General features: G+C 45.6%; 1 protein-coding gene across 2 annotated transcripts in view; it reads left to right on the forward strand.

The window, feature by feature from the left end:
• The window catches only part of TBL2 (transducin beta like 2), a 42,036-nt gene continuing 23,123 nt past the window's right edge, over nt 1–18,913 (forward strand). The window contains exons 1-8 of one of the 2 annotated variants that reach the window (XM_003416554.4): nt 1–166; nt 1,936–2,066; nt 2,488–2,672; nt 3,142–3,293; nt 3,552–3,678; nt 3,981–4,133; nt 4,360–12,283; nt 13,365–14,120. In XM_003416554.4, the coding sequence (XP_003416602.1) occupies nt 37–166; nt 1,936–2,066; nt 2,488–2,672; nt 3,142–3,293; nt 3,552–3,678; nt 3,981–4,133; nt 4,360–4,822 (1,341 nt within the window). In that variant the 5' untranslated portion in view covers nt 1–36 and the 3' untranslated portion in view covers nt 4,823–12,283; nt 13,365–14,120. Of the gene's footprint in view, nt 167–1,935; nt 2,067–2,487; nt 2,673–3,141; nt 3,294–3,551; nt 3,679–3,980; nt 4,134–4,359; nt 12,284–13,364; nt 14,121–18,913 lie in introns of those variants that run through there. The other variant, XM_064296123.1, reaches the window with a different exon arrangement.

An 18,913-nucleotide genomic window follows, 5' to 3' on the forward strand; every position in this document is an offset into this window, starting at 1 on the left:
GTCGCTGGAGGCTGAGGTGGCAGCTACTCCGGAAGCATGGAGCTACCGCAGATGCCGGAGCTCGTGGGCCTGTCGCTCTTGTTGGGGCTGCTGGCCCTGGTGGCGACGGCGGCGGTGGCGCGGGGGTGGCTGCGCACGGAGGACGAGGCGCGCGGCCGGCGCGCGGGTAAGTGGGGCCGGGCGGCAGGGGGGCCTCGGTGGGCCGCGGGCGCCTGGGCCTCGGTGTCTCCTCCTGGAAGTGAGCTGAGCTGCTAGAGACGAGCTGCGGCCTTGGCCGGGGTGGCCGCGCTCCTTGGGCAGGACTTTTGGGAGCCGGGGTCAGCGGTGCCACCTTCTCCGGGCCGGGGCCGCCTCTGAGTCGCAGCGTCTCCTGGGGCCGCTAAGAGCACGTCGGTCGTTATTTTATGGAAATGGGGGCCGTTCCTGCAGCTCCCTCGGTGCACCTCCCCTCGGTGCAGCTCCCCTCCGTGCACCTCTCCTCCGTGAACATCCCCTCGGTGCACCTCCCCTCGCTGCAGCTCCCCTCCGTGCACCTCTCCTCCGTGCAGCTCCCCTCCCTGCACCTCCCCTCGGTGCAGCTCCCCTCGGTGCAGCTCCCCTCCCTGCACCTCCCCTCGGTGCAGCAACACCAGTGCACTATCTGCTACCGTGATGCTTAGGGCTTCACTGTCGGCTGGGGTCTTCTGGTTTAAGGAGTCCAGTGTTGGCTAATGCAGAGAACGCCTGAAAACGTAAGTGCAAATACAGTGTAGTAAGTTTTATAGATCAGTTCTGGACACTGAGAAAGCACGAGAGAAAGAGACAGAGACCAGCCCTACTATTTGGGGGTGGGAGTGGAGTGTTGAGGAAATCTTCGCTGAGAGGTGGAGTCTTGAATGTATGTGTAAGAGTTTGGCAGGAGGCCAAGGAAGGAAAAAGGACCTTCCTGGCAGTGGCATGTCCATGAAGGCAAGGGGCCCTGAAACAGCATTTGGTAGGACTCAAAAGTGAGGGGAGAGGAGTGAGCTTTAAATTAGACAAGGCTGAAGAGGTAAACAGAGGCCAGATTGTGGCCATCTGCTGGGTTCAGGAGTTTGTGTTTTTCCGTAGAAATTGGGGAGAGCATCTGCAGCCACCTAGCAAATGCCAACTTTGTGCCCAGCCTGACTCCCAGTTAAATAAAATATTTTATGCCAGAGGGACTGGTATCATTCCTGTAGATGCTCAACACATCTTGTTCCTTTTATCCCTGATTGTCTCTGGAACTTATTTGAGCTTGTGTTGGGTACTCTGCTTGTCACCTTGTATATATTATCTCATCCAGTCCTCCCATCTTCTCTTTAAGGAAACCAAGGTCTGGAGCAATGAGGTTACTTGCCCAAGGCCAGGGCCACCAGTTAAGGTTGTGCACATTATTCCCTGTGTGAGGACATCTGCCCAAGGATCTGCACTCCACTGGCTGTGCTGTGAACCCATGGAGCTGCACGTACCTAGAAAGGGCCTTTTTCCAATTTGCACTGAGGTGCTATATGGACTTACAGCCTGCAGCCCACTCAAGGTCACTCAGCAGTGGAGCGAGAACCAAAACCCAAGTCTCTCCAGAAGCCTTTGTTTCTGCCCACATCACACTATTTCTCTTGAAGATAGGGGCCATGCCTAGTTCATCCCTGCTTCTCCTCTCAGCGCTTGGCAAATCATAAAACCAGTTGCTGTGGACTCTGACTCTTGATGACCCCACATGTGTCAGAGTAGAACTGGGCTCCACAAGGGGGTTGTCCAGAAATAGATTGCTAGGCCTTTCTTCCAAGGCACCTCTGGGTGGATTTGAACCTCCAGTATTTCAGTGAGCAGCCGAGTGCTTTGTTTTGACCGCCTAGGGACTTCGGCAAATCACAGGTGATCAGTTGATGCTTACTGAGTATGTGAATGTACGAATGACGTGGCCCTTTGTTATAGGCCAAAAAGGAAATGGGTTTCCACCTGTTAAATCCTTGGGATCCAAGAAGCAGAAACTGCATCAGCGGATTCGCAGGGAGAAGCCCCAACAACACAGCTTCACCCACCGCCTCCTGGCTGCAGCGCTGAAGGTATTCTGGTACCCACACACAGCACCCACACCACAGACTTCTTCTTTTTAGTGTTCTGTGTGTGTCACGGGGCCCTGGTGCAGTGGTGAAGAGTTCAGCTGCTAACCAAAAGGTTGGCAGTTCGACTCCACCACCTGCTCCTTGGAAACCCTATGGAATAGTCCTACCCTGTCCTAAAGGGTTGCTGTGAGTCGGAATCGACTCGATGGCAATGGGTTTGTTTTTGTTTTTTGTTCATGTTACAGACCCCTCTGCCTCTGACCAAAATCAGTAGGAATGCCCCATCCTATCCCTTCTTTTCCCATCCCATCCTCAGCTTGCTATTAATCCAGGCAATGAGGCCCCAGAGTCATGTGTGAAGGTTGGACCTCCCTCTCTGCCCGAGAGGTTCCTGTTCACCCTTGCCACAACCCTTCCCTAGAGCCACAGTGGGAACATATCTTGCATGGACTTTAGCAGCAATGGCAAGTACCTGGCCACCTGTGCAGATGATCGCACTGTCCGCATCTGGAGCACCAAGGACTTCCTGCAGCGTGAGCACCGCAGCATGAGAGCTAATGTGGAGCTGGACCATGCCACCCTGGTGCGCTTCAGCCCTGACTGCAGGTGGGACAGGATGGAGCCTAAGGTCTGCCTGCAGAAGGCCAGCCTCAGGCTTATGTTTTTCCCATTTCTGGTTTGGGATTGTGAGGGCGAACCCAGTGTCCCCTTGGGGTGGCAGAGAGCATCCAGGTGGCTTGAGTACTGCGTGGGGCTCCCTGGAGGGTTCTGCAGCTACACAACAAGGAAGCAGAGAGGGGAAGAGATCTTTTTACCCAGGAAGCGCCAAAGCCTGGCTTCCACATCATTCTTGGGAGCTATAATAGTTTCCTAAACTCTGGGAAGAGACTAAAGGAGCCAGAGCTAGGAAAGTCCTGTCTCCTGAGGAGTGTTAAGAGAACTAAGCAGCTGTAAGTTGTAAGCCTAAGCTGTAGGACATGAGATGAGGGGAGATCTTGATTTTCCCCAGAACCTAACATAAGATCTGGCTTCTGTGTCCAAATGAAGGAGCAACATGTCTGCTACCTTTCTCTAGAGCCTTCATTGTCTGGCTGGCCAGTGGAGACACTCTCCGTGTCTTCAAGATGAACAAGCGAGAGGATGGGGGCTACACCTTCGCAGCCACTCCAGAGGACTTTCCTAAAAAGCACAAGGCGCCCATCGTCAACATTGGCATTGCTGACACAGGTGAGAGGCAGGCAGAGTGGAGCTTGCCCACGGCAGAAAAGGGAATGGCCCCAGTTAAATTTGCTGAATGAGTTAATGCTGCCTGAGAGTTATGCTCAGTCCCAGTGTGACAGGGGAACTATGGCACTAAACAGCCTGGCTCTGTGCTCCTCTGGGCATCAGGGACCCTCATAAAAGTCTTCCTCGAGAATGACAGTCGGTTGGGCCGTTGCCCTCACGAGCTCCTGTCATTCCCCCCCTCCACACACCCTCACCCAGGGAAGTTCATCATGACTGCTTCCAGTGATACGACTGTCCTCATCTGGAATCTGAAAGGCCGAGTGCTGTCTACCATCAACACCAACCAGATGAACAATGCACATGCTGCCATATCCCCATGTAGCAGGTGAGGCAGGAGGAGCTTTGGCATTTGGGTTGGGGAGGGAATGGGGTTGAGAGACAGGGACAAGCAGAGAGAGAGCGTCAAGTAGTGGGACGATCATACAGTGTGGTATCAGAAGACCTAGGCTCCAGGCCCAGCTCTCCCGTCTCTAGGGATGTGATTTCATGCAGGTCACCATTCTTACAGAAGATACAGTGTTATTTAGATGGTTATGAGATTATTAATTTTCTAGGAAATAGGCTTATTGGATTTGTAGAAACAAGATGTCCAGTTAAGTCTTAAAGAAACCTGGAATTGTATGGCAGGTTTGTGGCCTCATGTGGTTTTACCCCGGATGTAAAAGTTTGGGAAGTCTGCTTTGGGAAAAAAGGGGACTTCCAGGAAGTCGTGCGGGCCTTTGAACTGAAGGGCCACTCTGCAGCTGTCCACTTCTTCGCTTTCTCCAATGACTCCCGGAGGTGAGTGAATCCTCTCTGATTTCTTACCAGTGATCCCTCTTGATAACCAGGGTCCTTCTCCCTGTCTCACACAGCAGCTCTGAAATTGGGGGTGGGGGTGCCTGGCCCTCCACGGAAAGTAGACATAGCAGTGGACTTGAGTTCTTAACTGAGCTCCTGACATTGTCCCAGTGTCCTCCCCTCCAGGGTGTATTTGGGGCTAGAGCCATGATTTTTCATGCTGCAGGATGGCCTCTGTCTCCAAGGATGGTACATGGAAACTGTGGGACACAGATGTGGAATACAAGAAGCAGCAGGACCCCTATTTGCTGAGGACAGGCCGCTATGAAGAGGCGGGCACCATGCCATGCCGCCTGGCCCTCTCCCCTGATGCCCAGGTCTTGGCCTTGGCCAGTGGCAGCAGTATTCATCTCTACAATACCCGGCGGGGTGAGGAGGAGGAGTGTTTTAAGCAGGTTCATGGGGAGTGTATCACTGACTTGTCCTTTGACATCACCGGCCGGTTCCTGGCCTCCTGTGGGGACCGGGCAGTGCGACTGTTCCACAATGCCCCTGGCCACCGGGCAGTAGTGGAGGAAATGCAGGGCCTCCTAAAGCGGGCCTCTAATGACAGTACCCGCCAGAGGCTGCAGCAGCAACTGGCCCAGGCCCAGGATGCCCTGAAGTGCCTGGGTGCCTTGAAGAAGTGACTGGGAGAGTGTGGCCGGAAGGACCTGGCCTTCTGCTGCTGTCACTTTTCTGCCCAGGTACTCTCCAGCTGGAAGCCTTTTGAAAGGAATATTTTGATTTTCCAATTGCTGGCCCCTCTCCTTTTTTCCAATGAAACTGTTCTTGCCTATTTAGATCTCTCTTCTTGCTGGTTGTGATTCCAGGTCTTTCTTGACTTCTCAGGATAATGACCAAGGTGCTTCCCTTTCTCCTGGGCCCAAGGGCATGGAGGAGAGTGGTACATGGAATTGAGAGCGAGAACAATGTGGTCCTTAACCTTGTATCAACACACCCTGGTACCCAAAAAAGTTTGTAATTGTGGAGGCAAAATTTAGGGAACACCTGAATATTAACCAGCAATTTTGCAGGGATGGGAGATTGGATTGTTTTCCAGTTATAAAACTATCATATGGGGTTAGGGAAAGGCTGATTTTTTTATCTAGTCAAGGCACCTAACTCCATCAAAAAATAATGAGATTTTATTCTGTGCCTCAGTTTTTTAATTTGTAAAATGGAAAGTAATTGTTTCCTGTGACAGCTTTGCAAAGATGTCAGGGTATGAAGGTATAAAATACCCTGGATTTGGAAGAAAGGTGGAAAAGAATAGTAACATGTTACCTGTTATCCAGTATCATTTTTTAGCTGCCTGATAAAAGTGGAAATCAAACAGTGGTTTGGAACCAAATTAGAAAGAAAGAAACACATCCTTTGGGAAGGCAGGGTTTCTGGGACTTGATCATACATTTTGAACCTGGTTCTGCATTAAGTTGTATGGAGAAATCATAGAACCCCAAGATGGAACTCTTCTAGGAAGTTGCATCCAGTTTGAGGAAACCTCTTTTCAGTTTATCAGATGCTCGAGTGGCCACTCTGTGCCCAGCACCATGCTAGGCACTGGAGATAAACATCAGTAAGGAATAGTCTTTGCCATTAAGGATAGTTTGTGTGGGAGAGAGATGGAGGCACGTTCTGTTCTATTAAGTGCTATTTGTTAGTTAATTCATAGCTGTAGAAGACTATTATAAAAGGACAGGGGCCATGGGTATGGAGTTCAAATCAAAAAACCAAACCAATTACCATCAAGCTGATTCTGACTCATAGTGACCCTATGGAACAGTAAAACTGCCCCCATAGAGTTTCCAAGGAGCATCTGGTGGATTCAAACTGCCAACCTTTTGCTTAGCAGCCATAGCACTTAACCACTACTCCAGCAGGGTTTCCATGAAGTTCAAGGAATAGATTTGATAAGGTTTCGTTATTTAGAAGTTTAATTTTTTTTTTTTTTTGAGGGCTGCTGAAATGAAGGAGGTAAGGGAAAGGAGAAATCTAGAAAGACCGAGTCTAGGCAAAATTTAGTCATCCAAAATCAAATTCTTGGTCTTTCTCCCTAAAACTGGTCTTCCTTAACTCTGTAAATGTTTAAACAAGCCAAAACCTTGAGATTACCCTAGATTTCTCCCTTATTATTACTCTCTCTACCCTTCTCCTCGTCTCTGCTACTGTCCACTCCATCCGAAAATTCTTTTGGTTATACTCCAAATTCTGTCTTGAGTCTGCTACTTTCTCCGTCTTTTCTGTTACCACTTTAGTCCTACCCACTAGAATATAGCTTCCTGATGGCACTTTGCCTCCTTTCTTGCTCATTAAATCACTGTTCCACACAGCAGAGTAATCTCTTGAAAATGTAATCCAGGTCACGTTATTCCCTAGTTTAAAACACTCCAGAGACTTTCCATCACACTTGGAATAAGATCCAAAATTCTCACCATGGCCTACAAAGCCCTGTGTAATCTGGCTCCTTCCTTCTCGTGTGATCTTTATACCACTGTCCCAACCACCTCAACCTTGTCAGTCCTTGAGCAAATCAAGCCAAGTTCTTTCCAGCCTCAGGTGGGGCTTGCGCCTTTGCTGCCCCCTCACTTGGAAGCATTTTCCTTTTCTGTTGACAGCCTCATTGTGCTTGTCATAATTAAGTTTTCAGCTTAAATAACGCTTCAGAGAGACCCTTCTTGGCCACCCAGTCTGAAGTAGCCCATTCCGCCAGTCATCACGTCATAACAGTAGCGTGTTTTATTTATCTTGTATTATTTAATGCTACCTTGTTTGGGTATTTGTTTGCGTCAGGGGGTTTATCTTAAATGCTTATGGAGGCAAACTGGGTGACATAAATGCATGAATCGGGCCAGTCATCTGGGTGTTAGACATTAGGAAACGGTGGGAACTTGCAGTGATGTGCAGGTCATGGGTCCTGGAAAAGGGGCAGGAATGGCAGCTACTTATTCAAGAATCCAGCCAAATTTGCCTATTTCAGAGAAGTTAGAAGTTTGCAACGTATTTTTAAAAATTTAAGCACAGTTTGGACCAAACGAAACACTAATGTGGGCCGGACACAGCCCACCAGTGTCTTAGCGGTAGCTTCTGGATTGTTCATTAACCCCCTGGAATGTGAGCTCCACAGGGGCAGAATCCTCGCCTGTCTTACTTGCTCTGTACCCCAAGCTTAGTGCCTGGGAAGGAGTAAGCCCTCAATAAACGTTGAACTCAAACCAGGGGCAGTGGTCAGAAACTCCAGTATCCTCTGTGTGTGTCCTTCCACGACCAGCCTCCACTGCGGTTGTATGTTCCTGTTGAGATTTCTGACTGATTATGCCATACACATGGGTCCTGGTGAACATTTGCTCCCCGATTATCAGAACGGTGAGACAGAAACACTTCACCTTTACGTATCTGCTTGGAGAAGAAGTTTTGGCGTTCTGCCTTTGTGTATCCAGTACAGGAAGTGACCATAGAGTGGTGAGTAGCTGAAGTCAGAAGTCTTAGGTTCCAGTTTCAGCTGGGTCACTTAATGACTTGAAACCTTGAGCAGGTAGATCACTTGACCTCTCAAGTTTGTTTCCTAATCTGTAAGACAGGAGTACCCCCATCCTGTGTGCCTTGCAGGATTGTGAGTGTCTAATGAGATGAGTGAAAGCACTGTAAAAAAGTCATTACAGAGACTTCCTGAGGAAAGAAAGCTCTCACTAAAAGTGAGGTTGCTTCCCTTGTGACCCTAGAGAAGGTGCCTGGATATTAGCTCAGAGCAGAAGTCGCCAAGTTTTTTTGATCCACAATCCTTGTGTGTCCAGGCAACTTTAATATTTTAATACTACTATTTCAACTTCTGTAAGTTTGAAATTTCTCAAAATAAATTGTGGAAATGTTAAAAATGGTTATACGTAGCCTATTTTGGGGGAAACCCTGGTGGCGTTAGTGGTTAAGTGCTATGGCTGCTAACCAAGAGGTCGACAGTTTGAATCCGCCAGGCGCTCCTTGGAAACTCTATCGGGCAGTTCTGCTCTGTCCTATAGGGTCGCTATGAGTCGGAATCGACTCGACGGCAGTGGGTTTGGCTTTTTTGGTTTTAGCCTATTTTTATCAGTCATCAAAAGTAGAAAAAAAAATGTAACTATGTAAGTGCACAGAAAAAGGCCTATTGAGAGTCTAGGTCAAATTCTGTCAAGGTCAATAAGAATACTCATTTTAAGGGTTATCCTGTAATTGGAGACTGTAGAAGGTAAGTAGGAAGCACACATTCTGGTGAGTTCCCAGTAATGGTAGGTTCTTCCATACAATGCTAGATAGACCCAGCGTTGCCTCAGGTTGGCCACATACATGTCCGTGAACTTGATGGCTTTTAGATTCAGGTACCGCTCTGCAGAATTCCAGAAACATGGGTCTTCTTGGTGAACGTGGCTTGGTTTCACCTCTTGAGGCTGAAGGCCACCAGTGGGGCAGAGGTTGGCATTGTAGAATCAACCACAGTAACTAAAAGCATGATTCATACACATCAAAACCTTTGTATTCTGAGGTAGTAACTTCATTCCAAAGTCTTCATATCGAGTTTCAAAGTCTGATTGCAAAGAGTTTAGGGCAGTTTAGTATTAGAAAATGAGTGCAGCCTCCACTTGTTTTCTATTCAGTGTGCATAGCCAGTTTGAGGCCATGTGTGTTTTCTTGCTAACATTATTAGTGGCTGACATTGAGTGCTAAGCATTTAATCCCTACAACCTCATTGTTTTTGCCTCATCCATCTCCCTATAACCACGTCTTCATTTTTATTTGCTGAACTGTCTCTTCCCCCACGTTTAATACATATGATTTACAGGGAGATAGACCCAGACCCTCCATGCTGGGCATATAACCAATCAGCAAATTTCTGGACTTTTCTGGAACTCTAGAAAGGTGAAGATGTTTTTAATTTTCCTGCTGGAATTGCTAAGGAAGAAGGATATAGGCTTGTTAGCATGTGTAGGCTGCCTGAGAATGAAGCCACCATAGGAACGCAGAGCTGAGAGATGCAAGGACCATGTGCTGCTGCTGGTGTGCAGACAGCTGTGTCCCTGTGCCTGACGTGGCCACCAGTGGGCTGCCTGAGTTCTGGTGTGCAGACAGCTGTGTCCCTGTGCCTGACGTGGCCACCAGTGGGCTGCCTCAGCTCTGGTGTTCAGATAAGCTGTGTCCATGTGCCAGACGTGGCCACCAGTGGGCTGCCTCAGTTCCAACAACCAGAACATTTCTGTTCATGATAAAGTCATTCGAGCTGGGATACTATTACTTGCAGCTGAAAGCTTTAACTTAACAGCAGTATTATTAGGTTAGAGAGTCCAAGCAAATTGCCCAAAGGCACACAGCCAATAACGGGCAGGCCCAGATTTTTTAAAATCAGATCTGTCTGTTACTAAAGTAGGGTGCCTGTGTGGCATAAAGAGTTTATCAGATACTAACTGAAAGGTTGGCAGTTCAAATCCACATAGAGGCACTTTGAAGAAAAGGCTTGGCAGTCTAAAAGATCACATGCATTGAAAACCCTATGGAGCACAGTTCTGCTCTGAAACTCATAGGGTCTCCATGAGCCAGAATCTACTGGCCAGCAACTGTTTTTTGTTTGGTACTAAAAGTACATGCCTTTAACCACCAGGCCCACCCCCAACATATTAAGGCCAGAGCATAAATTCAAAGGGAAGCCCATATGCCATATCTCAATATTTAAAAATTATAAATCAAATATGTTCTACCTTGATTATATAACATCTTGGAAACCCAAGTTAGAATTTAGAATCCTCAGATTCAGAGCTCCAAGCTAGAATGTGCTAACAAGGTAAGCCTTTCTTCCATTGCCTCTGTCCTCCATGTTTCTAAGCCTTTTGTGATCCTGGGTCCACAGCCAAAGTGAACTCTGTGATTGCTGCTCCCCAAGTTTCACTGAGACTGTTCACTCACTAAGAGTGGCAGAACTGCCAGAGACTTGCCCACAGTGGCAGAGATTGCTAGTGCTCACCAACATGCACGCTTCTCTTTTTCCTGGGCACAAGGCTAGACTACATTTCCCAGTCTCCTTTGCAATTAGGTGAGGCCATGTGATGAATTCTGGCCAATGGAACATGTGCGAAGGTGACCTGTTTAGTGAGGACTGCCTGTGAAAACACCTCTGTGGTTCTCCATGCTCTTCAGTCGGGAACAGAAGATCCAATGAATGGAGTTTGCTAAGTCTCTAGGTGGCTGAGCCAGTAGATGGAGGGAACCTGGACCCCTGAATGATTCTGTAGAGCAGGCCCTCGCCCACCCCAGCATTGTATGGTAACAGTGAGCAAGAAATAAATCTGAATTGTGTTAAGCCATGGGACATGGGTAGGGGTTGTTACAGCAGTTAGTCCACACTTAGTACAGGACATTGGTTCACTTGGCCCTGGGCTTGGAGGCACTGAAACTAGTGTGGCAGCCATCTTTCTGTAAATCTGACCCACTAGACCCCAAAAACCTTATTTCCACTCCCACTCCAGTTGTGGTGGTGTTACACATTCTTTTCCAATTCAAGGAAGGGTATCCTTGCTGGTTTTACAGGCAGCTGAGTAGGGAAATGAATCTGGAGTCAGAAGTCTTAGGTTCTATGCTGCCTCTGCCTCACACAGGTTATATGCCACTCTGAAATTCTGTCTCACACGGCTGTGTCAGCATTTTCTTTTTGTTGTTATTGGGAATAAAAAAACCCATTGCTATCAAGCCGATTCTGACTCATAGCAACCCTACAGGACGGAGAATCGCCCCATAGAGTTTTCAGGGAGCACCTGGTGGATTCGAACTGCCGAGCTTTTGGTTAGCAGCTGTAGTACTTAACCACTATGACACCAGGGTTTCCAGTTGTTGAGAATATACACAGCAAAACATACACCAATTCAACAGTTTCTACATGTACAGTCTAGTGACATAGATTACATTATTCGAGTTGTACAGCCATTCTCACCCTCCTTTTCTGAGTTCCTGATTAACATAAACTCACTGCCCCCTAAGGTTCCTATCTAATCTTTCAAGTTGCTGTGTCAATTTGATCCCATATAGATAGTTCTTAAAAGAGTGAAATGCTCAGGGCAAACCTTTTTTACTAGTTAAGCTAAACTGTTGTTCACTTTTAAGATGACTTCAGGGGGTATTTTTGGTTTAAGGCTTACAGATTATCTCAGGGCAATAGTTTCAGGGGTTCACATACCCTCCATGGCTCCAGAAAGTCTAGGGTCTATGAGAATTTGAAATTCTAGTCTGCGTTTTCTCCCTTTTGATCAGAACTCTTCTGTGGAACCTTTGATCAAAATGTTCAGTAGTGGTAGCCAGGCATCATCAGTTTTTCTGATCTCATAGCAAAGAGGCAGTTGTTCATAGAGGCAATTAGGCACGCATTCTGTATCCTCCTCCTATTCCTGACTCTCCTTCCTTTGTTGCTCCAAGTGAATAGGGACCAATTGTTAAGCCTTGGATGGCCTCTTGCAAGCTTTTAAGACCCCAGGCACTAGCAACGACTTAGGTAGAATAGCACTAAACATGGTATTAGGACAGTGAACTGGGATGTCCCATGAAAACATGACCCTAAACCTCCAAACCAAGGCACCAGATCCCATGAGGTGTTTGATCATAATCAGCAGCAGCAATATTCCTTTTTGTTGTTGTAAATGTATCCATCACACGACTTCTGCCAATTCAACTAGTTGCAGGTGTACAACGTATTGATAGCAATTACAATAATTGGCTGTGCAAACGTGCCCATAATCAATGCAATTTTTCGATCACCGATATGATGGTTAAGGTTGTGTGTCAACTTGGCAGTTATATGATGATGTAATGACCTCCACGATGAGATCTGCTGTGAGAAGTCAATCAACTGAGAGGGAGTTTTCTTGGAGGTGTGGCCTACATCCAATATATATGGACTTTCTGGCAAAACTAGCTGGCTTTTGTTCTGGATCCTGCAATTGGCTTGTTGTATCTGACCTCCGGTTCTTGGGGCTTGAGCCAGCAGCCTGGCATCTAACCTAATGACCTGGGTTCCTCATCTCCTGCAGCTGTGAGTCAGGAGAAGCCTCCAGCCTGATGCCTGACCCATTACCTTGAGATTCTGCAGCCTCTACAACAAGGTGAGCCATTTCCTTGATATAAATTAATCCCTCTCTCTTTCTATGAACTTCACTAGTTTTGCTTCTCTAGAGAACCCAGCCTAAGACATTTGGTACCAGGAGTAGTTCTAGAGAAACAAAATTGTATGGATGAGTTTTCTAAATTGGTTCTTAAGTCTAGTTAGTCTTAAAGATGTTGATGACTCTGCTACCAGTAGTAAAGGCGGCCCTGGTAATCCATGGAATGAGGTGGCAATAAAAATATGCAAAGTGTCACCACCAGTAGATCAAGTATTGATGTGAGGCAAGGCTCTGGGTGATCACATGTTTGAAACTCTTCTACGATTTTACCAGAATGAGAAGTAAGGAAGGTAGTTGGTTGGTCTTACCTTTGCTAGACACAGTGGTGAAAGAAACAGATGAGCTCAGGGCTTCAGAGTCAAAGCTCAAGCGTCACTTAAACGACCTCAAACTTTCCGCTTGTGCCCTGAAAGGAGCCTTGTTTCTTGTAGTAACAGAGCTGATACTGCCCAAAATTAAAGCCAGAGCCGTACTGTAAGTATGGCTGGATTATATGCCAGTTGAATTCCCAACCTCAAACGGTATCTGAAGTTAAAGTGAGAGCATTGATTGGGAAGAATTGGGATCCTGAAATTGGAATGGGGACATATGGGCAGATAATCAGGATGCTGGGGACATTTAGCCCTAAATTCCATTGAATCTAGGTATGCAGGGATGGTTCAACATTAGAAAAACAAACGTAATCTGTCATATAAATAAAAGACAAGAATCACATGATATCAATTGATGCAGAAAAGGCTTTTGACAAAGTTCAACACGCATTCATGATAAAAACTCTCAGCAAAACAGGAATAGAGGGGAAATTCCTCAGCGTAGTAAAGGGCATTTATACAAAGCCAACAGCCAACGTCATCCTAAATGGAGAGAGTGTGAAAGCATTCCCCTTGAGAATGGGAACCAGACAAGGAAGCCCTATATTACCACATTGTGCTGGAGGTCCTAGCCAGAGCAATTAAGCTAGAAAAAGAAATAAAGGGCATCCAGATTGGTAAGGAAGAAGTAAAAGTATCTCTATTTGCAGATGATATGATCTTATACACAGAAAACCCCAAGGAATCCACAAGAAAACTACTTGAACTGATAGAAGATTTCAGCAAAGTATTAGGATACAAGATAAACATACAAAAATCAGTTGGATTCCTCTACACCAACAAAGAGAACTTCGGAGAGGAAATCACCAAATCAATGCCATTTACAGTAGCCCCCAAGATAAAATACTTAGGAATAAATCTAGCCAGAGATGTAAAAGACCTATACAAAGAAAACTACAAGACACTACTGCAAGAAACCAAAAGAGACCTACATAAGTGGAAAAACATACATTGCTCATGGATAGGAAGACTCAACGTTGTGAAAAGTTCTGTTCTACCCAAAGCAATCTATAGATACAATGCAATCCCAATTCAAATTCCAATGGCATTTTTTTAATGCAATGGAGAAACAAATCACCAACTTCTTATGGAAAGGGAAGAGGCCCCAGATACGGAAAGCATTACTGAAGAAGAAGAACAAAGTGGGAGGCCTCACACTACATAATTTTAGAACCTATTATACTGCCACAGTAGTCGAAACAGCCCTGGTACTGGTACAACAGATACATAGACCAATGGAGCAGAATTGAGAATCCAGATGTAAATTCATCCCCCTATGAGCAGCTAATATTTGAGAAAGGCCCAAATTCCTTTAATTGGGGAAAAGACAGTCTCTTTAACAAATGGTGCTGGCATAACTGGATATCCACCTGCAAAAAAAAAAAAAAAAAAAACAAGACCCATACCTCACACCATGCACAAAAACTAACTCAAAATGGACCAAAGACCTAAATGTAAAATCTAAAATGATAGAGATCATGGAAGAAAAAATAGGGACAATGCTAGAAGCCCTAATATGTGGCATAAACAGAATACAAAACATTACTAACTGCACAAACACCAGAAGAGAAATTAGACAACTGGGCGCTCCTAAAAATCAAACACGCTCATCAAAAGACTTTATCAAAAGAGTAAAAAGATAACCTACAGACTAGAAAAAATTTTTGGCTATGACAAATCCGATCAGCATCTAATCTCTAAAGTCTACAAGATACTGCAAAACCTGAACAACAAAAAGGACAAATAACCCAATCAAAAAATGGGCAAAGGATATGAACAGGCACTTCACCAAAGAAGACATTCAGGCAGCTACCAGATACGTAAGGAAACGCTCACCATCATTAGCTACTAGAGAAATGCAAATCAAAACTACAGTGAGATACCATCTCACCCAACAAGGCTAGCATTAATCCAAAAAACAAAATGTTGGAGAGGTTGTGGAGAGACTGAGACACTTATACACTTCTGGTAGGAATGTAAAATGTTACAACCACTTTGGAAATCGTTTTGATGCTCCCTTAAAAAGGTAGAAATAGAAGTACCATACGATCCAGCAATCCCACTCCTTGGAATATATCCTAGAGAAATAAGAGCTGTCACATGAATAGATATATGCACACCTATGTTCATTGCACCACTGTTCACGATAGCAAAAAGATGGAAACAACCTAGGTGCCCATCAAAAGATGACTGGATAAACAAATTAGAGTATATCCACACAATGGAATACTACACAGCATAAAGAACAACAATGAATCTGTAAAACATCTCATAAAATGGTTGAATCTTGAAGGCATTACGATGAGTGAAATTAGTCACAAAAGGACAGTTTTTTTAATCTACTTTTTTTATTGTGCTTTAAGTGAAAGTTTACAGTTCAAGTCAGTTTCTCATACAAAATCTTATACACACATTGTTATGGACCCTAGTTGCTCCCCCTACAATGTGACAACACACTCCTCCTCTCCACCCTGTATTTCCCTTATAAAATGACAAATATTGTATGAGACCACTATTATAACAACTCAAGAAAAGGTTTAAACACAGAAGAAAACATTCTTTGATGGGAACGAGGGTGGGGAGGGAGAGAGAGGGTTATTCACTAACTAGGTTGTGAATTATCTTAGGTAAAGCGAAGGACAACACACAATACAGGGGAAGTCGGCACAACTAGACTAAACCAAAAACTAAGAAGTTTCCTGATTACAGCCAAATACTTCGAGGGACAGAGTAGCAGGGGCAGGGTTCTGGGGGCCATAATTTCAGGGGACTCCTAGGTCAATTTTTTCCTAGGTCAACTGGCATAATAAAGTGTATTAAGAAAAGTTCTTCATCCCACTTTGGTGAGTGGCATCTGGGGTCTTAAAAGGTAGCAAGTGGCTATCTAAGATACATGAATTTGTCCCAACCCACCTGGAACAAAGGAGAATGAAGAACAACAGACACAAGGAAAATATGAGCCCAAGAGACAGAAAGGGCCACATAAACCAGAGACTACAACAGCCCGAGACCAGAACTAGATGGTGCCTGGCCATCACGAATGGCTGCCCTGACAGGGAACACAATAGAGAGTCCCTGACGGAGCAGGAGAAAAGTAGGGTGCAGAACTCAAATTCTTGTAAAAAGACCAGATGTAATGGTCTGACTGAGACTGGAGGTACCCCAGAAGACATGACCCCTGACTCTGTTAGTCCAGAACTGAAACCATTCCCAAAGCCAACTCTTCAGATAAAGATTAGACTGGACTATAAGACATAAAATGATACTCGTGAAGAGGGTGCTTCTTAGCTCAAGTAGATACATGAGACTAAATGGGCAGCTCCTGTCCAGATGTGAAATGAGAAGACAAAAAGGAATAGGAGCTGGTTGAATTGACACAGGAAATCCAGGGTGGAAAGGAGGAGTGTGCTGTCACAACCTTGCTTGCTGAAAGTGAAGAGGACTTGAAGCACTTACTAATGAAGATCAAAGACTACAGCCTTCAGTACGGATTACACCTCAACATAAAGAAAACAAAAATCCTCACAACTGGACCAATAAGCCACATCATGATAAACAGAGAAAATATTGAAGTTGTCAAGGATTTCATTTTACTTGTATCCACAATTATTATCCATGGAAGCAGCAGTCAAAAATCAAAAGACACATTGCATTGGGCAAATCTGCTGCAAAGGACCTCTTTAAAGTATTGAAAAGCAAAGATGTGACCTTGAAGACTAAGGTGCACCTGACCCAAGCCATGGTCTTTTCAATTGCATCATATGCATGTGAAAGCTAAACAATGAATAAGGAAGACTGAAGAAGAATTGATGCCTTTGAATTGTGGTGTTGGCGAAGAATGTTGAATATGCCGTGGACTGCCAAAACAATGAACACATCTGTCTTAGAAGAAGTACAGCCAGAATGCTCCTTAGAAGCAAGGATGGCAAGACTGCATCCTACATACTTTGGACTTGTTGTCAGGAGGGATCAGTCCCTAGAGAAAGACATCATGCTTGGTGTGAAGTACAGGGTCAGCGGACAAGAGGAGACCCTCAACAAGATGGATTGACATAGTGGCAGCAAGGATGGGCTCAAGCATAACAATGATTGTAAGGGTGGTGCAGGACCGGGCAGTGTTTCGTTCTGTTGTGTACAGGGTCGCTATGAGTCGGAACTGACTCGATGGCACCTAACAACAATAACAACTACTAGGGTCACATAACAATGTGTATATAAATTTTTGTATGAGAAACTAACTTAAACTGTAAACTTTCACTTAAAGCACAATTTTTAAAAAAATGATAGGAGGTTATCCTGGATTATCTGAGTGGGCCCAGTATAACCACAATGGTTCTTAAAAGTGGAAGAGGGAAGCAGAAGAGAGATGCAGAAAGGTGGTGGCATGAGAAGGACTCAACCTGACATTGCTGGCTTTGAAGATGGAGAAAGGGGCCATGAACCAAGTGTCTTAGGCTAGGTTCTATAGAGGAACAAAACCAGTGAAGCATATATGTAAATATACAGAGAGAGATTTATTCAAGAAAATTGCTCAAGCAATTGTGGAGGCTGGCAAGTCCCAAATCCTTGGGTCAAGCAGCAGGCTGGAGGCTTCTGACTCACGTGGTTACAGGGGCCGACAAACCCAAACTCTGTAGGTCAGGCAGCAGGCTAACGGCTCATGGGGTTTCACGACTTGGTGAATCCAAAATCTGCAGGTCCAGCAGCAGGTTGAAGTCTTCTCATGACCCAAGATCCAGACGTTAGACGTCAACGAGATGAATGCAGAATCGGGAGAGAGAGCTTTGCCAGAACATCCATTTACATCCTGGATGTAGGCTACACCCCCAAGGAAACGCCCCTTCCAACTGATTGGCTACTCACTTTAGATCACAAAATGGGAGGTGACTACCTAGTGCCTGACAAACCGCTGAGAATCACAGCCTTGCCAAGTTGGTCTATAACCATCACACCAAGGAAAGGGAGTGGCCTCTAGAAACTGCAACAGGCAAGGACACAGATTCTCCCCTAGAGCCTCCAGAAGGGAATGCACGCTGCTGACACCTTGACCTTAACCCTGTGAGATCCATGTTGGACGTCTTGTCTACAGAACTGTAAGCTAATGAATTGATGTTGCTTTAAGCCACTAAATATGTGGTAATTTGTCACAGCAGCAACTGAAGGCTAATACAATGATATACTACATGAGATATCAAGGTGCAGACTAGTGCGGAGTGTGCTACAATCTGTGTAGAAAAAGAAAGGAATATGTACTTTTGGATATATGTTTGTAAATATGTGGACCAATGGTTCGAAACCTCGGCTGTACAAGACTGTGATCTGGAAACCTTAAAAAACAAACCCCAACGTTCAGGCTGCACCACGGACCACTAAACCAGAACCTCCGGGGTGGGCCCCGGCATCAGTATTTTTTTGGAGTTCCCCAGGTGCAGCCAACGTTGACAGTATCAGTGTAGACTGTCTCTGGAAGGTTAGGCAGAGGGTGACAAGGACAGGGTGAGTGCAGGATCAGGAGGGAGGGACTTGTTTATTTTTTAACTTTTAAACTTAACTGTATACCTTTAAACAAAAACAAAACAAAACACATGCACAAGCCATCTACAGAACCATGGAGACAAAACCTTGGTGATAGGGCCCAGGAATCTGCATTCTAACAGCTTTCTTGGGTGAGCCTCATGGTCGTCGGGGCACCACTGGGCTCTCTCTGCCTATGCTGTGTCCTCATTGGCCGCGTTCTTGTTTCTGGCTTCCTGGTACTTCGCATTAACAACGTACCAGGGAACCACCCCCTGTGAAAGTTTTGAAGGCCTCCTTGAATCGTTTCCATTTTTTAGCCCCTAAAACTTCTCTCAATGAATTCCACGGGTTTCCACCATCGCTGCTTAGAGTGCCCGGGGAATCCTTCACAACATCTCACATGTCTTCTTTGCTCCTCAGCACTGTGTTTTGGTTTCTGTGGCCTGACACAGGAGTAGAGCTTCCAGTGGCTTTTGCAGAAAGGAGGGAGACATTGATTCTTATCCTCTTTCCCCCATCTTAACCTATGAAGGAGGAAAGAGAGAGGAACCTCAGCGTGTTTGAGACTCCTACACCATGAGGCTTCTCCTCAAACAGGTTTCTTTAGCTACCAGTGGTCTTCAGGGTGGCTTTTTGTCTAGACTGCCTTGGAAATCCTTGCCTTTTAGGAGAGTTCAGGGTA

This window comes from Loxodonta africana, chromosome 12, assembly GCF_030014295.1.
Source record: "Loxodonta africana isolate mLoxAfr1 chromosome 12, mLoxAfr1.hap2, whole genome shotgun sequence".
Classification (NCBI taxonomy): domain Eukaryota; kingdom Metazoa; phylum Chordata; class Mammalia; order Proboscidea; family Elephantidae; genus Loxodonta; species Loxodonta africana.